At 44.3% G+C, this 23,150-nt stretch overlaps 2 protein-coding genes across 2 annotated transcripts in view; one reads left to right on the top strand and one right to left on the bottom strand.

Moving 5' to 3' along the window:
* The first annotated feature begins 149 nt into the window (after nt 1-149).
* On the top strand, nt 150-19,832 carry POLR2B (polymerase (RNA) II (DNA directed) polypeptide B, 140kDa). Its single transcript, XM_010155272.1, has 24 exons — nt 150-220; nt 2,924-3,074; nt 5,110-5,222; nt 5,490-5,709; nt 6,602-6,760; nt 7,785-7,949; nt 8,487-8,683; nt 9,379-9,498; nt 9,889-10,075; nt 11,181-11,324; nt 11,612-11,751; nt 11,860-11,971; nt 12,429-12,583; nt 12,843-13,041; nt 13,149-13,317; nt 13,761-13,857; nt 15,182-15,276; nt 15,547-15,797; nt 15,884-15,973; nt 16,240-16,347; nt 16,810-16,923; nt 17,016-17,176; nt 18,515-18,710; nt 19,587-19,832. Exons 1-24 carry the CDS (start codon nt 150-152, stop codon nt 19,674-19,676), a joined length of 3,504 nt encoding a protein of 1,167 aa, XP_010153574.1. The 3' UTR covers nt 19,677-19,832.
* IGFBP7 (insulin-like growth factor binding protein 7) overlaps nt 19,784-23,150 on the bottom strand; it is a gene marked incomplete at its 5' end in the record, with an annotated part of 4,535 nt that continues 1,168 nt past the window's right edge. The window contains 3 exons of the mRNA XM_010155273.1: nt 19,784-20,028; nt 21,473-21,599; nt 22,669-22,785. Coding sequence (XP_010153575.1) covers nt 20,009-20,028; nt 21,473-21,599; nt 22,669-22,785 — 264 coding nt within the window. The remainder of the gene's footprint in view (nt 20,029-21,472; nt 21,600-22,668; nt 22,786-23,150) is intronic.

Raw genomic sequence — 23,150 nt, forward strand, 5'->3', positions numbered from 1 at the left:
TCCCGCCGGGTCCTGCGGCCTCGAGCGGCCGGGGCCGCTGGTGGGTGCCGGAGGGTCCCTCTGCGCGCTGTGGGCACCCCGCCCAGCAGGCGGAGAGAGGCACTGGAGTGACTTGAGCTCGGCTTACGTGTTGTGCTTCCCCGGCAGATATGCAGTACGATGAAGATGATGATGAGATCACCCCCGACTTGTGGCAAGAAGCCTGCTGGATCGTTATTAGGTGATTTTCTTACACTCGCCGTTCTCTAGAGTTCAGCATATGTGCTGTTGGTCCTGCAGGTGACATCCGGTTCGCGAGCATCATGCCATGGAAGCTGCAGGCTCGGTTTTGCTAAATTCATCCATTTCAGAGCAAGAAGAGCAGGGTTTTCGTTAGGTATTTTGATTCGGTGTCAAGCATATGATTTTGCCCACTACTCTCACAGCTGATCCTGGCATTAGGAAATTAGTTCTTGGCTGTTTCACTGTGTTAGTGTTTTTCTAGCCAGACACTAGTGTCCAGGATCTGCCGCTTCTTGTGGCTGTTAAGGAGCAGGATGCTGTGTGGAACTGAGTAGAACTCACGTTAATTGCATCATTCGTAATACTTATATGACTGATGTCTTGGAGCCGTAGTTCCAAACAGAACAGTAGATCTGCGGGGGTGGTCCCATAGGCAGTCTGGATGGAGAGCAGAGATGAGAAACTTTGGAGGCAAAAGGAGGTCCTTTCTTTTGCAGCCCAGTGAAGAGCGCTGCCTTTGCTTTCAGTCAGGGGGGAGGCAACTGAGGCAAGTTCTTCAGCTGAGGCTGCACCTCACTCCATATGAGAAAACACTTTTTTACTGTGAGGGTGTCCAAGCACTGGCACAGGTTGCCCAGAGAGGTTATGGAGTCTCTGTCCTTGGAGGTATTCAAAAGCCACCTGGACATGTCTTGGGCAGTCAGCTCTAGATAGCCCTGCTTGCATGGGGTGATGGGACAAGACGACCTCTCCAGAAGTCCCTTCCAACCTCAACTGTTCTGTGATACACGTTGCTCTTTCTTTTCCTCCTCCTTGTGCAATAGCAGACTGTGCTTGTAAGATTCACTGTGGCAATCTCATGATAGCCTAGGGTGTGTTCCCCTTCTGGAGTGTATTGGGTTTACGTGGCAAGGTTTTGGTAGTCGGGGGCTTCAAGGGTGGCTTCTGTGAAAAGCTGCTGGAAGCCTCCCCTGTGTCCGATAGAGCCAATGTCAGCTGGCTCCAAGATTGACTTCCTGCTGGCCAAGGCCAAGTCCATCAGTGATGGTAGTGCCTCTGGGATAACATGTTTAAGAAGGGGGAAAAAACCTGAGAAGAGAAATTGCAGCAGAAAGAGGGGGCGGGCCAGGGGGGAGAGATGTGAGAACAGCACTGCAGGCACCAAGGTCAGTGGAGAAGGAGGAGGTGCACCAGGCACTGGAGCAGAGATCCCTGGCAGCCTGTGGTGCAGCCCAGGCTGAGGCGGGCGGTGCCCTGCAGGCATGGAGGGTCATGGGGGAGCAGAGACCTACCTGCAGCCTGAGGAGGACCCCATGCTGGAGTTGGGGGATGCTTGAAGTAGGCGGTGACGGTGTGGGAAGCCCACGCTGGAGCAGGCTCCTGGCAGAACTTGTAGCCCCATGGAGACAGGAGCCCATGCTGAGACAGGTTTGGTGGCAGGAGTTGTAGACCCTGTGGAGGACCCGTGCTGGAGCAGTTCATGAAGAACTCTAGCCCACAGGAAGGACTCACGCTGGAGAAGTTGGTGGAGGACTGTCTCCTGTACCCACAGGGGCAGAGTGTGAGGACCCCTGCCTCTGAGGAGGAAGGAGCGGCAGAGGTGTGATGAACTGACCACAACCCCCATTCCCTGTCCCTCTATGCCACTCAGAGGGAAAAGGTAGAGAAAAGTGGGAGTGAAGTTGAGCCTGAGAAGGAAGGACGGGTGGAGGGATAGTGTTTTAAGATCTGGTTCTACTTCTCTTCTACTTGCAGTTTGATTGGCAATAAGTTAAATTAATTTTCGCCGAGGTGAGTCTGTGTTGCCCATGATGGTATTGAGTGAGTGATCCCTCCCTGTCCTTGTCTCAACCCACGAGCCTTTTGTTATACTTTACTCTCACCTGTGCAGCTGAGGAAGGGAGTAACAGAGTAGCTTTGGTGGGCACCGGGCCTTCAGACAGGGTCAACCCACCACATTGGGGAAGGCTGAAGTTACTAGTAGGGAGCCTGTTTTCTCTAGAGATCTTGGCAGCGATGGGGCAGAAGCTGAGGTGGTGTGGGTCCCATGGCTGGCTGCGTGAACGTGAGGTAGAGGAGTTGCTGGCAAGAGCTCATGCAGCAGCAGCGTTTAAGTCATCCCGTTAAAAGTTAGGATGTGGAGATTTGAATTTAGGCTTTGATTTTTACAGATAGGTTGTGTTGGGTGGAAGCTAAGCAACGCAAAGACTAAGGGAAGTGCGGAGAAGGGGTGAAGCTGGGAATCTCCGTGTGGCTGGAACAGGGTGATCCAAGCTAAGAAAAGTTTTGAGAGTTGTTAACCTTGACTTAGGGTCTTGCACTCAGTTTACTGCAGCTTGGAAAATTAGTTAAAGTAATTTACATACATTGTTGAAAACTGTAGCTGAAGCCACTTTTACTGAGGTTTAAGTCGTCATGTTTCCTTTCCAATTTAAGGTAGGCTGTCATGGGTTAGCCAAGAGGCGTCAGCAACTCTGTCACTTCGTAGTGTCTGTGTCCTCAAACACTGAGGGAGAATTATGTAGCAGTTTTGAGCACCTGTGTTCAAAACTCATGCCTCAGGAAAAGTGAATGTGTTTGATTTTGTGCTGCATTTCATGGCTTTTGAAGGTTTTGTAATAAATACATCTTAAGCTTATTGATATATGAAGTACAGAATTAAATTCTCTTGTTCATTAATGCACTCTTTCTTTTTTTTTAGCTCCTATTTTGATGAAAAGGGCTTAGTCAGGCAACAGTTGGATTCTTTTGATGAATTTATTCAGATGTCTGTGCAGAGAATTGTTGAAGATGCTCCGCCAATTGATTTGCAAGCTGAAGCCCAGCATGCCACAGGAGAAGTGGAAGAGCCGGTAAGTGGAGGACCCTTAGTAGAGGTGATATGTTTTGCAGTGCAGGATTTTTCCATTGGTTAGGTGGGTTTTATGTAACCCCCACCTCAAAAGACTGAAATACGTCTGAGTTACGACACTGCTCATGCAGTCAATAGGACAGAAGTATGAACTCTCTGGGTTCTAGAGGTATATGGCTGAGTTTCCAGGTAATCAGTTATGTGGCTGAGAAATGTACTCCAGAGCTTTGTTATCTGTGGAATTGAACTTCCTTCTCCTATAGAGTTACTCTCTCCTGCTGGTTAAATTGAGAAGTGACCAAAACCAATTGGCTGGTGCAGCTCATGTCAGCTACTGCATGGAGCTGCACTGACGAGGATGTAGAAAAGCAAGTCAGGTATCCAAAAACAAGTCATGTTCTGGTGGGATTCTGCTTTTCAGCAGCTTTACCATGGCAGGGAAGGTTTATGGCTGAGAAGTTCTTTGTTAGCTTTCTTTGGCTGAAGGTTTTCAAGAGTGCCAAAGGTCCAGGATTTTGAAGGGTGCCATTGCTCATCATCTTCCATTGGCACCGTGTTCCAGAGGAGAACAAATTGTCTATATTGTGGGTAGACAGTGACACTTCAGTTCGTCTGAAAGCTGTGAGGTTTTTGATAAATTGATGCAATAACTGGTTTAATTTCTAGAGGGAACAAACCCACATGGTTTCTGTGGCTCTGTGTAAGACAAAATGTATGGGATGGATAATTCGCACCTTTGTCTTTAATAGCGAGTCCAGAGAAAGGGTAGAATATGAGGACATTGAAAATATATTTTAGGCTAAAACCACTTGCGATAAACCATAAACTGGCTTTTTTTTGTCTGCGCTGGAGCTAGCTCTGCTAGGGCGAGTGTTGCTGTGGCGGTGCAGTACAGCGGGGTCCTTATGGCTGAGCATGGTAAAATGCCTGCAGGGACTTCAAGTTTTCTGTTAGTAATATTTATGCTCGGCTGACTTCTAGGCAGACACTTCATTGGGGTGACAGCACTGTAGTTCTTTATTCACATCTGTTCTTTGAAGGGACATGGTGGGAAATACAACATTTTCTTCAAGTTGCTAAGGCAACAAGTCTTTCAACTTATATTACGTGGAGGTCTGATATTTTGCTCGTGTTGCTTGACCCTGCTGGGTTTTGCTCAGTAAAGGAACACTGTGTGAGTAGGGCGGCTCAACTCCAGGCGCTTGCTGGAGTCTCAACTCCAGGTTACACATTGCTGTGTAACCGCTTGCTTGCTTTAAGTTGTAGCTTCCCTTACCAGATGAAACAATACTCTGGAAGTGCATTTGTGTAAAACTGTTGCCCCTTTATTTTAAATGCAAGGCTTTTGATTTAGGTGAACTGAATGCTCTAAATGCCATTGCACTAGGATGCTGAGGGGTCAGTGGCTGTCGGAACAAATTTCCTGAGAAATTGTTCTGTTGCTGAATGATACCTGTCCTTTCATACCTGTAGCTTCACCGTAACACATGATAGAATTTCTGTAGAAATAACACAAAGCTCTTCAGTTTAGTGTTTCGTGCGTGGCAGCAAAGCCTTTCAAAAACTTGCACCTATTTTGATTATACCAGCTAGCTCATTCTATTTGTCATAGCAGAATCATCTTTTTGCATCATAAACCTGGCAGTTTTATCTCAAGTTACATAACAAAGTTATCTAAATAGGTATATGTAAGGGATATTCTATTTGTTAACATCTTCACTGACTTGGCAGATTTTGAGTTTGTTAGCTATTTTATAGGAAGAAAACCTATTTGCCTACTTTATTCTTCTCTTATCAATGGATTTGACCCTTCAGTTTTCTCTATGGTGTGGGTTTTTTGTTTGTTTTGAATTAATGAGATGTTTATAAATTATTCAAAGTTCAAGTGTTTTTTGATCTAGGCATCTGAAGAGAGATTGTTTCCATATCTTGAGCTGAGGACATGCAGCAGCATTGGGTATTAAGCTCTAGGGCTCTCTTGAACAACCAAAGTGGTTGTTTCTTCCATTACAGGTAAATGTTTTCTTGTTTTCCAGCCCCGATATCTGTTGAAGTTTGAACAAATCTATCTCTCCAAACCTACGCACTGGGAAAGAGATGGAGCACCCTCGCCTATGATGCCCAATGAAGCCAGACTGAGGAACCTTACGTAAGAACAAACTCTGTAGTGGATAAGCACAAAGAAGGACTAGCCCTGCATTATTAATTGATGGTGTTTTTTAATTTAGTAGTGCCTTGAAAATGTAATAATTACTGCTGTATTTAAATTTTGATGTCTAGTTGTTCAGTGCAGGCGACGATTTGGTAATAATGCTTAATATTACCAGTGAGTGCTTGAATAACTGCAGTAATTATCCTTCTGTACAATCTGGAGTATTAACTGGCAGGTAACACAATGGTGGTGTTTTTTCTGTAGGTATTCGGCCCCCTTGTATGTGGATATAACTAAAACAGTTATTAAAGAAGGGGAGGATCAGTTACAGACACAGCATCAGAAAACTTTCATAGGCAAGATTCCTATTATGTTACGTTCGACGTATTGTTTGCTGAACGGCTTAACTGACCGCGATCTTTGTGAGCTGAATGAGTGTCCGCTTGATCCTGGTGGCTACTTCATCATTAATGGATCAGAAAAGGTAAGAGATTATACTTTGCACAGCCATCTTCACAGACACTGGAAGCTGTGTTACTTATTTCTGCGTGCTTTGCCAAGAACATACTATTGCAGTGTACCACACTGCGAGTGCTCGTGATCTTGTAGAAAGATGGGCTTTCAGTCCTCTGTTCCGTCTTCTCCTCTTCTCTGAGGCACATTTCCCTTCAGTTTCATAAACTGTTTTGCGCTGAATGTCGATAAGTACTCTAGATACTTTCCTTTCCATTTTCAGTGTTGCAGAGCAGCATGCCATCTAAAATGAGGTATTTCTTCACTCAGTCTCCCCCAGATTGTTCACAGCTACATAGATTCATTTTATTATCTGAACAGGTTCTTCCCTTCATTGCTGTGGATTCAGCTTTAGCAAATCATATCCTCTCCATGCTGGTGCCTCACCAATGAAACTGCCAGTTTTTTGTAACTGACACCTGGGCAAGCACAGCAAAAGCGATAGGATTGTATTTTTATTCTTGGGAGAGGGAAGGGGATCTGGCTTTGACTGTCAGAGCTGGCATGTAAACTTAAACGCCTGTGGAGTGCATTGGCCTTGGAAACAGATAGTGAAGTGCTTTCTTTCTCAGTGTTGTGCCTAAAGCTAACCCCTGTGTCTCAGCACAGCTACCAGATGGGGTAGGTACCTCTTGGAAAATGGTCTTCTCAGTGTTTCGGCTCTTCTGTCTTAAGTAGGTGTATGTTTTGCTTGGTACTATATTTTTAAAATGGAGACTATAATCCAGCTGAGTTTGGCAAATTGACTTAGTGCTGTGCAGTGCTCTTAAGGCACCTGAAGGAATGGTAGAAACACGCTGTGCTTGTTGCTTTCACCATGCCCTTTTGTTGGTTATTTGCTAGTGTTCCTGTTTCTAACACAGGTGCTGATTGCTCAAGAGAAAATGGCTACCAACACAGTGTATGTGTTTGCAAAGAAAGATTCAAAGTATGCCTACACAGGAGAGTGTAGGTCTTGTCTGGAAAATTCCTCTCGACCAACGAGCACCATATGGGTTAGCATGCTGGCCAGAGGTGGGCAGGTATGCCTGAGCCGGAGCAAACTCTGCGTGGGGGGGGTTACGTTAGAGATTGGTTTGGGGACTTTGTTTCTGTCCTGTCTCTTTGAAGGATTTTGAGAGGAAATTTCTTCTGATGCTAAGATGTAAAGAAGGTAAAATGAAATGAAAATGCATTCTGTTTGTCATCTGTGGGACAAATAATTTGAGGATTGAAATGAAGACTCAGTTTGTGGCAGGTTGTAGGGCAAGGCTAAAAAAAAAATCATTTTAGAATTACTGTAAATGAGTTCTTAGAAAATCCGTAGAAGCTGCTTCCTGTTTTTTGACAAAGGACAAGAATAGAAGCAGGGACCCTCTCTTTGCTAATGGCCAAGCCAGTATTTGGATGTGTTTTGCAGGCTGCATATTAATTCATATTTACTGTCTGATTGTTATATTTCCCCTCCCCATCTGTGAGGGGAAATAAGTGCTGAAGCAGAAGGTGTCGATACTCATTTACCGTTGCACTGATGTCTGGAAATTCCCAAACATGTTCCCAGAGCAACTTTAACAGAAGCCTTACACCACTCTCGCTCCTGATGGCTGGAGCACTCTTGGGTGGTTGTTCCGCTGCATCCCACAATGTTTGCTTCTTTCTGGGTGGGGGAAGCAGCTACTTGAATAAATGCAAGAATGGAGAGTTACAGAGTGGATTGGACTTCAGCTGATGGAAGAAAAGCTGAAGCTGGATAGGATTGCCCTTTGCAAATACACAAGGGGAGAGCAGGGATGCATAGGAGTGAATAAATAGTATTATTTAAACTCCTTTGTATCAGCAAAAGCCTTTCAAGTTTTCACAGACTTCTAAGGTTAGAAGTGTTTTTAAAATAAAGTCACTGCTGGAGTAAGCTTTTGGAGTAGCTCCTTAGTAGGCCTGTGAGAAGTCATGGTTTCCTGTAGTGCTTGAATACATACACTTATGCTCTAGCATCCAAGTCCAGAGAGATATTTTCATTTAAAGGCAAGGTCATGTAAGACTAACGTATGTTTTCCCCCATCTGTTCAGGGTGCGAAGAAGAGTGCTATTGGTCAGCGCATCGTAGCAACTTTGCCGTATATCAAACAAGAAGTCCCCATCATAATTGTCTTTCGTGCACTCGGCTTTGTGTCCGACAGGGACATTTTAGAGCACATCATATATGACTTTGAAGATCCGGAAATGATGGAAATGGTAATATATGTTAAATAAGTTATTTCCTGGATTGACATTTGGTAATGTGTAGGTGTGGCTAATTGTCATTCAAAGTATTGCTCATTTGCAATCATAATTTATTAATTTATTATTTTTTGTGGGTTGTCTATTAGAAATGTCAAATTTCTCTGCCTAAACTTATTCTAATGAGCATGTTAAGTGAAGAAAGTGCAATAGGGATTTTAAAGGGCTAATATGTATTCGAAAAGATTGGGTCTTATCCTGCTGCCATTGATGTTAATTGTAAAATCCCAGTTTATACCTGAAACAGCAACAGGTCTGGAATGTACTTGAATGAGGGCTGTTTTTTGAAGTCTAAACTATTTTTTTTGTGTTTAATGTGTGCTCCATTACTGTTTTCTGCTGCTCTTGAAAGAGCTACTGTAGTAAAGCCAGAAAGAACTGGATCAGTAATTAGCAGTTCCTGAAAAGAATCATCAGCAAACTACTGTGTAGTTTCCTTCAACCCCAGCAGGCACTGGATACTACAGGATTTTGCTGTATTTTGTGCATTAGGTCAAGCCTTCTCTGGATGAAGCATTTGTCATTCAGGAGCAAAATGTTGCGCTAAACTTCATTGGATCAAGAGGTGCAAAACCAGGTGTCACTAAAGAAAAGAGAATCAAGTACGCTAAAGAAGTCCTGCAGAAAGAAATGCTCCCACACGTTGGTGTCAGTGACTTCTGTGAAACCAAAAAGGCCTATTTTCTAGGGTATGTCAGTATTTTCTGTCAACACATCTGCAAATGGACCCCGAGTACAGATTTTATTCATGTATATGTATGTGATTGGAAGAATGCACTGCACGGAAGTTTGTTTTTAACCTCAGCCTTTTGGATACTCAGTGGTAAACTTTAGGGCACTGGTATATTTTTGTAGCTGAGAAATGCAGATGTTGATAAAATAGAAAAGAAATTAAAACTAAACCTGCCTCCAGCACATTCTGGATCTTGAGTTAGATGTGCGGATTGATGTTAGATGTGATCGGCTGCATGGACAGCATACAGATGTCGATAACTGCTAGTAAGCTGTTGTAATGCAAGCCCGCTCTTTATTAGCACATCTTCTTGATCACTGCCTGCGGGTATGCAGATAAACCGTAGCATCAGGAGTCTTACACCTGATTCCATGTGCTTAAACATAGCCAGTGCTACAGTACGGGACAGACATGTGGCAGAAGACATGTTGCCATCATGATACAAATATTAGCTTCTCTGTGTAGTTTTCAGTGTGTCATTCACCTCTAAGGACATACCTGCTGAAGAGGTCTGATTTAGGACAGTAATATTATAAATATCAAGAATGGACAGCCTTTAGGAAACAGTTCACTGATTTATCCATGCAAGCATGCAATCTTTGTTGTGAATGTCTGCAGTCAGTTTAAACATAAACTGTCTTACTTGCTTAGGTATATGGTTCATCGCTTGTTGCTGGCAGCACTGGGAAGAAGAGAGCTCGATGACAGAGATCATTATGGCAACAAAAGACTGGATCTTGCTGGGCCACTGTTAGCTTTCCTGTTCAGAGGGTAACTATAATATACATGTGTTCTTTGGAGATCATTAATGGTAGAGGCATTGCCAACTCTGCTTCTGAATCAGTCAGGCTATTCTGTTGTGTCTGATAGCCAGTCTCGGGCAACACAGTCTGTATCCGATTACGACATTTTTATAGAGTGGGTAAATCTCCTCTAAGAGTAGGTGGCTAGTATCAGCTTGTTTTGAAGCATATTTTGTGCATGTTCACCAACAGGTGTTAATTTGTTGAGGGTTTCGCCACCCCACCCCACACACCCCCCCCAGTTACAAATTACTTGCTGCTTTTTCCGGCATCTGGTGATGTTTTTTCCAAATAGTGCTGGATAGGCTGAATTGCTACAGTCCTGTTTAATCATGTTTCTTGACATGTTCTTCTACAGAATGTTTAAGAATTTGCTGAAGGAAGTGAGAATATATGCCCAAAAGTTTATTGATAGAGGGAAAGATTTCAACTTGGAACTGGCAATTAAAACAAGAATAATTTCGGATGGTTTGAAGTATTCATTGGCCACTGGAAACTGGGGTGACCAGAAGAAAGCTCATCAGGCCAGAGCAGGAGTATCTCAGGTACTATAGCTGAATAAGGCTTGGTAGCACTTGTCAGGTTTACGTAGGAGTAAAACGATGTGATGGAAGAGTTGAACATTGCTTGGCAGCATGCATGTTGTATGTTAAACAACCATTTTTAAAAGGAAACTTCCTTAGCTGAAACAGATTAATATCCACATGGTTGAGTCTGGTGTGGGGCTTGGGGTTGGTGGTGGTTGTTTGGTTTTGGTTTTAGGTATTGCGTTCACTGCTGAACAGTTGGTGTAACTCTTGTAAAGAGATTTTGTGTTAGAGCATATGCTTGTGTGTCTGGTCAAGTCCTAGTCCCAGGGAATCTTTAGGGAGGATAGATTTCTTTCCTTTAATTACTTCTAGTGATTCACAGGTGCTTAAAGAAACTTGAGTGACACCTTGGAACATAACAGTTATGTTTTCCACAGCTAATGATGAGGAGCACTGATTTGGTTAGCCCAGAACAGTGCTTAGCTGAGCCTGTTTCTCATAAAGATGGAAACAAGAAAGATATTTTTAAATGTCAGCACGTTTTGTTGTCTGGAGCCCTTGTGACATCACAGTCTGGGGAAAGCAAAGTCAGGAAAGGGGCAGAGATGGTAACTGCCCCTGGAAGGTGTGGTGTTGGTGTATGTGTATGAGGGGCTGGCTTGAGTTTATTTAAAACTCTCATGTTTCAGGCAGCAAAATTTGATAAAAAAGATTTTTTTAGAAGCCTTGAGCAAACTCTGAAAAGAATGTAAATGCTGATTTGATCCTCATAACTAAGTCATCTTAATTTTTCAAACTTAAGTTTGAAAGTATCTCTGTGTCACTGTACTGGCAAACGCTGCTGGTGAAAATGAAGCTTAGAAAGTGTTTTTACAAGTATCACTCGTAGTTACCTGATGAGAGTAAGCTATACTACAAAAAAGAGATTTTAAGGGGAAACTCGGTCTAAGATTAGTAGAGGTGAACTAGAAAGTGTAGCTAACAAAAATCAGAGTCATTTTTAGTTCTTTTGCAGTAAACCATTTCTAGATCGCACTGCTCCTTTGCTCTGATGTGCTACGATGCCTGTCAACAACACCCTTAGGAAGCTTTGACTAACTGAATTCCTTACTGCGTGTAGGTGTTAAACCGCCTGACTTTTGCATCTACGCTTTCCCACCTGAGACGCCTGAATTCCCCAATTGGTAGAGACGGCAAACTAGCCAAGCCCAGGCAGCTGCACAATACGCTGTGGGGAATGGTTTGCCCTGCTGAGACTCCAGAGGTAATGAAAGTAATGTTTATGTCAGTACTTACTCACGCCTCACTGCTTTTATCCACCAGTTGTTTTGTAGCTGTGCCACTTGTGATGATCGCTTGTGCATTTTTGAAATGCTGACATCAGAGTTGGCTTTAAAGCTAAGTATTCTAGTTAAATGATGATAGAAATTAATAAAATAAATGTGTGTTTTGTGTCGAATTCCTTGTGGACTTACAGGTTTTTAACTTCTCAGATCTTCTTGGGGGAATCACTTGCCTTAGAAATGCAGGTTAACTTTGTGTTTCTACTAGGGTCACGCAGTAGGACTTGTGAAGAACTTAGCCCTGATGGCTTACATTTCTGTGGGGTCTCAGCCATCCCCAATTTTGGAATTCTTGGAAGAGTGGAGTATGGAAAACCTGGAAGAAATATCTCCAGCAGCAATAGCCGAGTATGTGCAAATGAAACTGTTTAAACAGATTTAAACATTTTATCCTGCACATCACCTTGAGGGGTTTGTTTTGTTTTTTCTTACTTGGTTGTTTTTCCCTCTTTCTAGTGCCACCAAGATTTTTGTTAATGGCTGCTGGGTAGGAATACATAAAGATCCAGAGCAGCTCATGAATACCCTAAGGAAGCTCCGTCGTCAGATGGACATCATTGTGTCAGAGGTATAAATTTTCCTTCTAGAGTTTGATGTCTTTTTAGATGAGAGAGGATAATGCCTTGATACTACTTTGCAAGCTCCAAATAGCATTATTTGCAAGTCTCTTCTGAGCATGCTTTGCATCGCTTGGGGTTTTTGTTTTGTTTTGGGAGGGCATTGTTTGTTTATTTGTTTGATGTGTGCGGGTTGCTCTTTGATTGTGGGTATTTTGTGGTTGTTTTCTTGTTGGGTGTGTTTGGGTCTTGGGGGGGGATTTTTCTTATTTTTTAAGAGGATCAAGTTAAAACCAATTGAAAACAGTCCCTTGAAATGATTCTGTTTGCAGGAGTGTTAATGTTCTGTGCTGCTGATAGCACCTGTAAGGTCTTTGCTTTAGGGAACGTTGTTATCCTATTTTGCATTTGGTGGTTCTGATTTCAGGCTGAGGCTTTGTACTCATGGGGTGCTGCTTTCTTGTGCAGGTCTCGATGATTAGGGATATTCGTGAGCGAGAAATCCGCATCTATACTGATGCAGGTAGAATTTGTCGACCCCTTTTAATTGTGGAAAAACAGAAGTTGCTGTTGAAGAAAAGGCATATTGACCAACTGAAGGAACGAGAGTACAACAATTACAGGTGAGATGTCCTGAAATTCAACAGAATGTCTGATTTTCCACATTGGAAGCTACAAGTTCCCCGTGATTGGAGGTGGAAATGTTTAAAGCTTTGTGCAACACAAAGGTGCTTTCTCTGCCTGATAGCTTAATTTTTTTTTTTTTTTTAATTACACAGAGGCAGTGGTAGTAATAATAATCCAGGGGAGTCCTTGTTCTTGTTACTGATGGAGAGACCCATTTTAGGTGTTAGCTGAGTGTTTCAGACACTGCTTGTTCAGTTGGCAGGATCTCGTGGCCAGTGGTGTGGTAGAGTACATTGATACACTAGAAGAAGAGACTGTGATGCTGGCAATGACTCCAGATGACTTGCAAGAGAAAGGTGTGGCATATTGTTCGACATACACGCACTGTGAGATTCACCCGTCCATGATCCTGGGAGTGTGTGCGTCTATTATCCCTTTCCCTGATCACAACCAGGTCAGTGCATCACTTCTGACATCCTGCTGTTCAGGTTGATAAGACGCATGGGTGCATGTGTAAAGAGCTTTATGTACACGTATGCTGCTCTTCCCTTGTCTGCCTAGTCTCCCAGGAACACGTACCAGTCTGCTATGGGTAAACAGGCCATGGGAGTTTACATTACAAACTTTCACGTTCGTATGGATACGCTGGCACACGTGTTGTACTATCCGCAGAAGCCCCTTGTAACAACGCGCTCCATGGAGTACTTGCGATTTAGAGAGTTACCAGCAGGTATGCTGTCAGCTAATGTTTATTAAACAGAAACACTACTGTTTTGTTTAAATCGTCACAAATGTGTTGTGTGTGTATTACCTGAATATTTAGCAAGTGTATGTAACAAAAAATTATAGGTTGAATGTTAACTTGTAGCGTGACAAAAAGTACACTGCTAGTGTTGCAGCTGAAACTACTTTATCCTTATAGTCTGCTAAAATCTAACTGGAAAAATGCATTTTCTTTAATGGGATTTGCTAGGTCCCTCACAAGGGGTCACTCTTGACTCTCTTTTCTACCCAAAGTTGCACTTGCTCATACCACGTATTTTTTTTGTATGTGGGACATGGAAATTGTATGTCAGAAAGGGTAGAACAGCTTCATTTTAGAGAACACAGCTTATTTTGAGTTGTAAGTAATACCTGTCTGGTATGTGTGCATCCCTTCTCTACTTCTTGTAGGTATCAACTCGATTGTAGCCATTGCATCATACACAGGCTATAACCAGGAAGACTCTGTCATCATGAACCGTTCTGCTGTTGACAGAGGCTTTTTCAGGTGAGAAAACCGAAAAGTGTACTGAGTTCTCCAAAGGCTCAAAAAAATTTTATCTTGTTCTGGAAGACACCATTCTCCAAGTGTTTTCAACCTGAGAAGCTTTTTAATTTGTTTGGTTGGGTTTCGGTTGTTTTTAATGGGGGTGGAGGGAGCAGCACAATGAAAAGAGCAAATATGTATCTTGGCAAAACACAGAGATTAATGGTTCCTTGTTTGTGTAACCTGACTTCCCACTCCATCTTCCTATCTTTTCCATTTTGGTCTTATTAGTACATTTACTGTTCTTTGTATGGTGGATAGATGAAAAAATACTTGACTCTCTTATATTTTTGTGTAACTCCTGCCAGCTCTATGAACTCCTTGATGCTTTGTAGTATAGTCTTAGGTTTGACAGTTGCTACCAGTGAGGATCGGCATGCTCCTCTCCGTAGTAAGAACAGCTGTTGGGACAACTGGCAGCTGATGTAACCATGCAGTATAGCTTTCAGGTGGCTGTGCTTAGCTGTATAGCTGGTCAATGGGTTTCTACTTGTGTTCACTTTCTTTTGTTTGAATTGAGCCCAAGAAGAATGTACTTGGTATCTTGGATCTGCTGCTTTCCGATGTAGAATATGAGACTGCTAGGCTTTTATGGCTTGTGTGAAGCTTCTAGAGAACCTCTTGTGTACCTGGGACTGTGATTTTGGTGTGCTGGCAGATGAGGCCGCAAACAAAAAAAAACCCCTAAAGCCCCAGAAAGAAACCTATATAAATTGTAAACTTTCCACTGCAGCTCAGGTGCACTGAGTGGGGCACTGCAAGGCAGCAGTAGAAGCCTAAGCATGCTTGCAAAATGGTAGGTATAAGGAGAAAAGTAATAGGGGAATGATGTGAGGATGATGTTGAATAATCATATAATGGTTTGGGTTGGAAGGGACCTTAAAGACCATCTAGTTCCAACCCCCCTGCCATGGGCAGGGACACCTTCCACTAGACCAGGTTGCTCAAAGCCTCATCCAGCCTGGCCTTGAACTACATCTGAGATGCCAAGCAGATCCGAAAGTCTCTGCAGTTCATCAGAAATCAGCACGTTATCTGTAGGTACTTTAGCAGTATCTGAAAAGTGACCATCAAAATGCCACCTTGAAACTGTTTGTTTGAGGGTTTTTTTGGGGCGGGAGGAGGTGTTTAGGTTTTTTCCTCTCATCAGTGATAGTCTGAGTAATAAGACTTTGGAGGAAAGGTGTTGTGTCATGTGAACATTGTTTGCTTTGGTTGTTGTCAGTGACAGAAGGGTGGTTACAGTGAAATTGAGGTGTACACTGGCTTTATAACTTTGTTTCAGATCTGTGTTCTATCGCTCATACAAAGAGCAAGAGTCTAAAAAAGGGTACGACCAAGAGGAAGTTTTTGAAAAGCCTACACGCGAAACTTGCCAAGGTGAGATAGAGGAGTGTATGAAGACTGAGGGGTTTAATTACATGTTTGTGGGCAAGGATGTAAATTAATGTTGCCGAACTGAATCTGTCTTTAGGTTGGGACATATTAATATAGAAAAAAAAAATACATCCGTTGAGATATTTGCACAAAATCAGACGTCTCAGCAGTAGTCTGAAGGTGCAGGAAGACTTGTTGAATTTGTACAGGCCATCGAGGTCAGCATGTTGACAAAACTGGGAGCCTGCTTTTTTTGTTTTCTGTTTTCCCAAGGGATGAGACATGCGATCTATGACAAACTTGACGACGACGGTTTGATAGCACCTGGAGTACGTGTGTCTGGGGATGATGTCATCATTGGCAAAACAGTAACTCTGCCGGAAAACGAAGATGAACTGGAAAGCACGAACAGACGTTTCACAAAGAGAGACTGTAGCACTTTTCTGCGAACGAGCGAGACTGGTATTGTAGATCAGGTCATGGTAACCCTTAACCAGGAAGGATACAAGTTCTGCAAGATTAGGGTGAGCACTGTCGGGTGTGCTTTCTGCTCCTATCACTATTGTTCTGTTTTTAAGTTACCACCTGAATGTTTTCCTGTGGCTTACAGGTACGCTCTGTAAGAATCCCACAGATTGGAGATAAATTTGCCAGCAGACATGGTCAGAAAGGTACCTGTGGTATCCAGTACAGGCAAGAGGTACTCTTTTTTGGTTTTCCCTACTTAACGTTGTATCTTATCTTCTTCAGCATTGGAACCGCCATAAGCGTGTTGTCTGTGGAATATCTACTAGGGTGCAATATATATTGACTTAAATTTAGCTACAATATGTTGAGAAAGGGGCACAGCTTCTCCTGTGGTACTTCAGTGCCTTTGAAATGCTTTAAAAGATTTCATTTGAATCCATGGAATGACTTTTCTTAAAGCTGATAGTCTGGGAAGTACTGACTGTTTCCCTGCTCTAGGATATGCCCTTCACCTGTGAAGGCATCACACCAGATATAATTATCAACCCTCATGCCATCCCTTCTCGCATGACCATTGGCCACTTGATTGAGTGTCTTCAGGGGAAGGTAAGAACAACCTTTCATGCTGCATGTCTGAGAAAGAGGAATTGAAATGGTTTGGTGTTTTGTTGTGGCTTTCTTTGATAAAGATCCTGGTAGGTGTTAATCCATATAAAAAAATAAGGATTTTTTTCCAGTTACTGGATAGCAAAAGCAGGTTTCTTGGGAAAGACCTACAGCCCTGTAAATTTTGTCCAGCAAGTCAGACTGTCATGTACTCTCTCACCTGTTGCTTTTATTGTAGCCATTTCCTGTCACCCAGACAAAGGAATAGCAGAATTGTTGATACTGTCTATTTTTAAAAATCTCACTGTAACTTGTGTAGCTGATGATAAACAAAGCACGATAGGGCATGGATCATGGACACGGAATCTCAAGTTCTGGCATTAAAACTGTTTGAAATAGCTTAATGTTGTCTGACCAGTACCCTAGGAATCTTGCAAGCTTTTGCCAGTCTCTTCTCTGTAGGTGTCTGCAAATAAGGGAGAAATCGGTGACGCTACACCTTTTAATGACGCCGTCAATGTGCAGAAGATCTCCAATCTTCTGTCAGATTATGGCTATCATCTAAGAGGAAATGAGGTATAATCAAAATATCAATTCACTGTGGTTTTTTAATACGCACTTGATGGATAGGAAGGCTCATGATTCAGTGATTGCATTGGCTACTTCAGGTTCTCTACAATGGCTTCACTGGTCGAAAAATCACATCGCAGATCTTCATTGGTCCTACCTATTACCAGCGGTTGAAGCACATGGTGGATGACAAAATCCATTCTCGTGCAAGAGGGCCAATCCAGATACTTAACAGACAGCCCATGGAAGGTCGATCTCGGTAAGGATGTTTATTAGCTTCTTTACAGTGTGGGGTGGGTTTTTTTGTTTTGTTGTTGTTGCTTTAAGTTTTTAGCCCTAAAAATTAGCTGCCTGGACTTGGCAGCTAGAACTTAATTAGCCCACTGCAATCAGCCACCCACTTTCATGTGTTTGGCTTAAGATGATGTACTGGGTGCAGGTGTCAAGGTTTTGGTAGCAGGAGGTGCTGGTGGTGTGGTCTCTCTGAGGAAGGACCAGGGGTTGTGCTGTGCTGGGCCAAGCCACCTAGACTGGCTCCAACAGACCTGCTGCTGGCCAAAGCTGAGCCCCTCAGCAACACCTGTGGTAGCGTAGTTTCGAAAGGGTGAAAAACCATACAGCAGCTGTGAGAGAGGAGTGAGATAACAGGAAAGGAACAGCTCTGCAGACATCCAGGTCAGAGGAAGGGAGGGAAGTTGCTCCAGGTGCTGGAGCAGAGATTCCCCTGCAGCCCACGGAGGACCGTGGTGGAGCAGATACCCACACTGGAGCAGGCTTGTGGCAGGAGCTGTGATCTCTGTGGGAGACCCATGCTGCAGCATCCTGTTCCTTAAAGATCGTACCCTGGGGGAAGGGCCCATGCTGGAGCTGTTTGAGAAGGTCTGTGTCATGGGAGGGACCCCAAACCAGAGTAGGGAAAAAGTGTGAGGAAGGAAGGAGTGACAGAGAGGAGCTGTTATGCACTGACTGCAACCCTCCGTGCCCCATTCCCCCTGTGACCATGAGGAGAGGAGGAAGGACTTGGGAATGAGTGAGTGGAGCCAGAGAAGAAGGGAGGGAAGACAATGTTTAGTTTTGTCTTTGGCTTCTCACCATCCTACTCCATTTTCAATGGGCAATAAATTTAAACTAATTATCCCCATGCTGAGCTTGTCTGGCCTGTGAAGGTAATTAGTAGGTGATCTCCCTGTCTTTATCTCAACCCACGAGTTTTTCAGTCTTATTTTTCTCCCCCTGTCGGCATGGGGGAGTGAGAGCACTACTTGGTGGGCATCTGGCAGCCAGCCAGGGTTAAACCCACCACAGCTAAGTAGAGATGACTTAACCATTTACCTCATCTTGGCTATACGGTTGCGCTGTGGCTGTTGGCTCTCCGACATCTGCGTTAGAAACGCTCAGCAGCAGTTCCAAAGTAGTGTTCGCATTCCCTCAACCAGTTTTGTTCTGAGACGTTGGAGGAAGATTAACGCACCGCTTCACTCCTGCCTTGTGGTGCTGCTGTTGTGTTTCTGATCAGTTACTTACCAGTTCTTGTTCCACCAGCGTGTTTTGCCAACGAACTCAAAAGTTGAGTTTTCTTCTCTTTTCCTCTTTTCAGTGATGGTGGTCTCCGTTTTGGAGAAATGGAACGAGATTGCCAGATTGCTCATGGAGCCGCCCAGTTCTTGAGAGAAAGGTTGTTTGAAGCTTCAGACCCATACCAAGTCCACGTCTGCAACCTCTGTGGAATCATGGCGATTGCAAACACAAGGACTCACACCTACGAATGCCGCGGATGCCGGAATAAAACTCAGGTACATATGCTTTTCATCAGCCAGTGCTTCTCTTTGTGGGTAAGAGAACGTGCCACTGGGGTGAACAGGAAGATAGGGAAGTAAATATTTCAAGAAGGACCAGAACAATTGCTATTTTGGTTTTGTAACTGTTTTAAGTGTTTATAGTGCCCTAGTTTAATTTGGACGTCTCCCTATTAATTTTACGGCGTTGGCTTGTTACTTGGCAGGAAATGCTGTGGAAGTGTTTTGCAGTGCAGAGTTTTCAGAGTTTAAAAGTAAACGCCTGAGAGCTTATTTTTAGAAGTTAAACTCAGCATCAGAGGCATTTAAAGCCATTGCCCATGTGACTGTCCCCATGAAGATATTTGTGCTTGCAAAGCATGGTCTTTTGTGCTGCACATTACTTTTTTAATTAAAAAAAGGCTCTGTAGGGTGTGCTTGGCTACAGAACTATGTCAAGGGAGAGTGGTGGCAGCGATAAAAATAGTTGCCTTAAACAGGCTTGGTTTTGTGCTAGGGACCGACTGCTGCAGCTCTCATAATGGCCTTGGGGTTACTGAAGAGATGTGTGCTGGAAGTCTTAACTGCGTCTACTGCACATCAGACACGCTTTGCTACGCACGTGTCCCCTCGATAAATGGCTCTTGTTTCAGATCAGAGCCCCCTTGGCTGTGGGGTTTATCATTAAAAATGTGTTCTGGATCGCTGCTGTGTAGCCGCCGCAGACAGTCTCGGCTTCCCTCTGTGACTGTCTGTGAGCAGTTCTTGTTGCATGCTTTCCTGCTTAACTTCATTTTCACTTTTGAGCCAAAAACTTAACGAGTTATTTGTGTAGAGAGTGGTGGAAGTTAATGCGTTAGTGCTTACTATAAGCCTTCTGAAATCTCTTTCCAGATATCTTTGGTTCGAATGCCCTATGCCTGCAAACTCCTCTTCCAAGAACTGATGTCTATGAGTATTGCACCTCGTATGATGAGTGTTTAGCCTTTAAAAGGGCTTTTTTTTTTTTTTTTTAAATGGTGAGACTAAAATGCTCGGGGTTTGTTTTATGTTGTGTAGGTTGCATTTTAAATAGTTCTACTCATCTGCTATGTGCTGTTGAAAAGTTTTATTTCCTGTAAATAGAATTAAAATTTGTAATCAAACTTGTGCATCTCTTTATTTGTGTACATGTGAAATAAGTGTGCAAGCAGATCGGTAATCAAAGAGTAAGGGAGTTAAAAGGGAGTGATTAGTGAGCTAGAAAAAAGCCAGAGGTTGCAGCTTTCCAAAATACTAATTGAAAACTGTGCGTAAGTGGAAGTCCTCACATCACATCACAGCTCTGCACCATCATCTGTGGAAAAACAAAAGCATGTTACGCTCTGTACTGTTCCCTCTTTCCTTGCTTCCTTCCTTCTGTCCCAACTGCAGCAGCAGGGGCTGGTAACAGATGGCATTTTTCTGCGCTGAGATCACCTGGACGTGGGACGCAGCCTCCCTGACTGCCTAGAGCCTAGCTGTGACATCTGACAGTTTGTTCCATTAACATTATCGTTTCCTTTAACTGATGCTGGACTGACAGTTTATTGCTTAGCTACTGCTGCTTACTCAGAGCTTTCCTACAGCTGGAAAGAAACAGCTGTAACACACGGTGCGCGTAGGAGAAATAAACCCCACAGCAACAGAGGCCTTGCGGTGGAGTTGCTGTGAGAGGGGAAGCGAGCATCGTCTGTTCTGGGACAGAAGCGTGCTGCTCATGGCACAGCTTGGTAGAACTCCAGTTTCATTCACATCCATAAATAAGATGTCTGAAAAAGGATTAGAGACTAGCTAAAAACCTCCAGCAAGGTTCCTATGCACAAGCAATACTCGGAACCTTATGTTATTATTATTAAGTTCTGTTAATACTTTCCTAAAGTGAGTCTTTCAGCTATTCAGGGATATAAGGATACAGAAAATCAAAACTGTATAATTCAGATAAAACTATTGGGACTAAAATTAAGGATAATGTCTAAAAGTGGATTTAGGCATCACAGTGTTGTCTAGCTGGATGCTTTGTTCCCAGTGTCTCTGCCTCTAGCACGGTTCCTGTTCCAGCATTCCACATTTATTCCAAAGCACGTGAGGCTGTGGTACCAGGCCATCTTCTTTGCAGCTGGAATGAAGGTGGTCAGTTTGCCATCAGCTTGGCATGCAGCCTGGCAAAGAGGACCTGGGTTCGAAAACTGGCTGGGAGCTGGAAGGTAAAGGCTTCAAGTCTTGCCTGAAGGCCTGCTGTAGCATCTGTGTCCCCTTCTGCCTTTGACCCTCCAGCAGGCACAGAGAATGGCAGGGACTGGGATGTTTGCAGGATGGGGAAGAAAGAGGTGCAGCGACTTGGCAGCAATTTAAGTGCTTGAAGTTCCTCCTCTGGGGCTGGTTGTGCCAATATTGCTCCCAGGAGGGATGGGCAGGCTTAAGAACAGTGAAAGGAGGACACAAATTTAGGGCTGGAAAACCACTGAAAGTTGCATTGTGACTTTCAAATACCCCCAGATGTGTATTTAATTCAGTATCTTCATCTCCAGTACATTATAGCACTTGGGGGGTTATTTAACAATCCCTTGAGAGCTCTGGAAGCTGAGAGTTGCTGGGAATGTTTTGCCAAGCCCAGTAAAAGCTGCGTGTTAAACTGATACTTTTACTGTGCCTTTTTTTAATTTTTCCCCAGACAGCATTAAACGGGGTGGACCTTCTGCTGAAATAACTGAGTAAACTGTTGGGAAGAGAGCTGCTGAGTGTTCAGCCACACTACTTACCTTTGGTCAGGGCTATTTCATGCAGGGTTTCCACAACGTGGATTTTTGCAGAAGCTGTTGCCTCTCCTTTGGCATTTGATGCATGACACTCGTATTCTCCAGCATCCTCTTTGCTCAGAGGAGATATCTGGGGGGGGAAGAAACACACCCCCCATCCCCTGATAAGTATTCTGTGCGCCAGTAGAGGTGATTCTGTTTTAAGGTATCTCACATGACTTCTTACTTGTTGGAGACGTGATGCGATGAACAGAGTGTGTGAAGTAGCAGTTAACTCTTAGGGAACTGCGCCGACTACATCATTTCTTCAGTCTGCCCTGAGCAGTCTGGCTCAGACTGTGGTGGCTCCCTCCAGTAAGGTCTGGGACAAGCACCCCTTCCTGTGGATCGGTCTAGCTTTCTCCTCTGCTAGGCCGGGTTACGTGTGCTGTAACGCTCCCTCCTTCTATTGTTTACTTTGTGTGGAGATGTGCCAGCCCGCTGCACACTTGGTAAGGGTGAGGAGGCAGGAAGAAAACACCTTCCTACAACATGCTGCATCCAAACAGTCAGTTCAGCAAAACGCTTGGCTCAAACCTTTCCCTCCCCTTGGCTTCCAGCTCTGCTTTCGCAAGTGGTGCAGGAACCAGCACCCTGAGCTGTGCTCCCCTGCCACCAGCTCCTCTGCAGCTGGGAGCCGTCATGCCGCCATTCCTTCACTGGGCTGCACAGCAGGTCCCTCGGGCCGCCCTACTGCTTCCCTCTGACGCGTGGCCATCGTGGATCAGCCTGCAGGTACTGCCGTGGCCTAGGTCTGCTGAGTGAGTGGATGGCCTCTGTGCAGCGCTGTGTTCTGCCAGATCTGTACGGGCTCCTCAGGTGTGGGGATGCCTTGCCTCTGCTGATTCCTTCCTAGACAGGAAGAGGGCCTCCTTCCCACTAATGGCAGTGGAAAAGTAATAACGTACAGAAAAGAGGTCTTTTAAGTTTACCCCTCTCTGATCATAGCGTGTGTGATTCTACCACATGCTAGACGGGTGAAAAACTGCAACGGGTGAGATGGGAGCCGGCAGCCACCCTTACTCACCCGTCATGCCTAATTCACACAGGTTGTCTTCATCTAAATGCCCTGGCTGTTGCCATGTGTCCACTGTTCTTTGTCAGCTGTTCGCAGACTGCGCTGTACCGTTCGTGCAGCTTTGCATACACAAAGTACTTACGAGCACCCAGCCAGTCACTTCGTGTTTCTCAGGGCCCCCTCGGGTCTGGATAGCCAAGTTTTCCCGGTCCCCAGGTAGAAGCTCCATCCTCTGGACACCATACTGTCCCCGAATTATCTAAACAGAAGGGCAGAAAGGTGTGAGAACTCTGGGGCTTATTTATGGTAGAAAAGGTAGGCCCATACCTGCACACAGACAAGACCAACGCTAGTTTTACACAAACGTTTTGTGCAGGAGCAGTGGGGTTTTTTCTAGTTTTTTTCATGCAGCCCCATGCCTCAGCATCTGTGCCGCGTTCTCCTCGCCTCAGCAGGAGCGGATAGAGCGTGCAGCTTCCAGGCGTGGGCAGGGGTGGGCAGTGGGTGTGCAAACGCCCCCTGCGCGGGCGGTCTCACAGAACTTGTGTGCGTGTTCCCAAAGGGGTGTGATGAATAAGGTGTGTGATGAACAAGGAGGCTTGGGCTGCCTGCGGCTGCTGGTAG

Source organism: Eurypyga helias, unplaced genomic scaffold (assembly GCF_000690775.1).
Source record: "Eurypyga helias isolate BGI_N326 unplaced genomic scaffold, ASM69077v1 scaffold11847, whole genome shotgun sequence".
NCBI classification, from domain to species: domain Eukaryota; kingdom Metazoa; phylum Chordata; class Aves; order Eurypygiformes; family Eurypygidae; genus Eurypyga; species Eurypyga helias.

Bases quoted from the DNA above. Each gene is read 5' to 3' on its own strand.
- POLR2B (XM_010155272.1), top strand. From the start codon at position 150: ATGCAGTACGATGAAGATGATGATGAGATCACCCCCGACTTGTGGCAA. The intron at 13,318-13,760 runs GTATGCTGTCAG...TACTTCTTGTAG, and splicing joins ATTTAGAGAGTTACCAGCAG to GTATCAACTCGATTGTAGCC. The intron at 16,348-16,809 runs GTAAGAACAACC...TCTTCTCTGTAG, and splicing joins TTGAGTGTCTTCAGGGGAAG to GTGTCTGCAAATAAGGGAGA.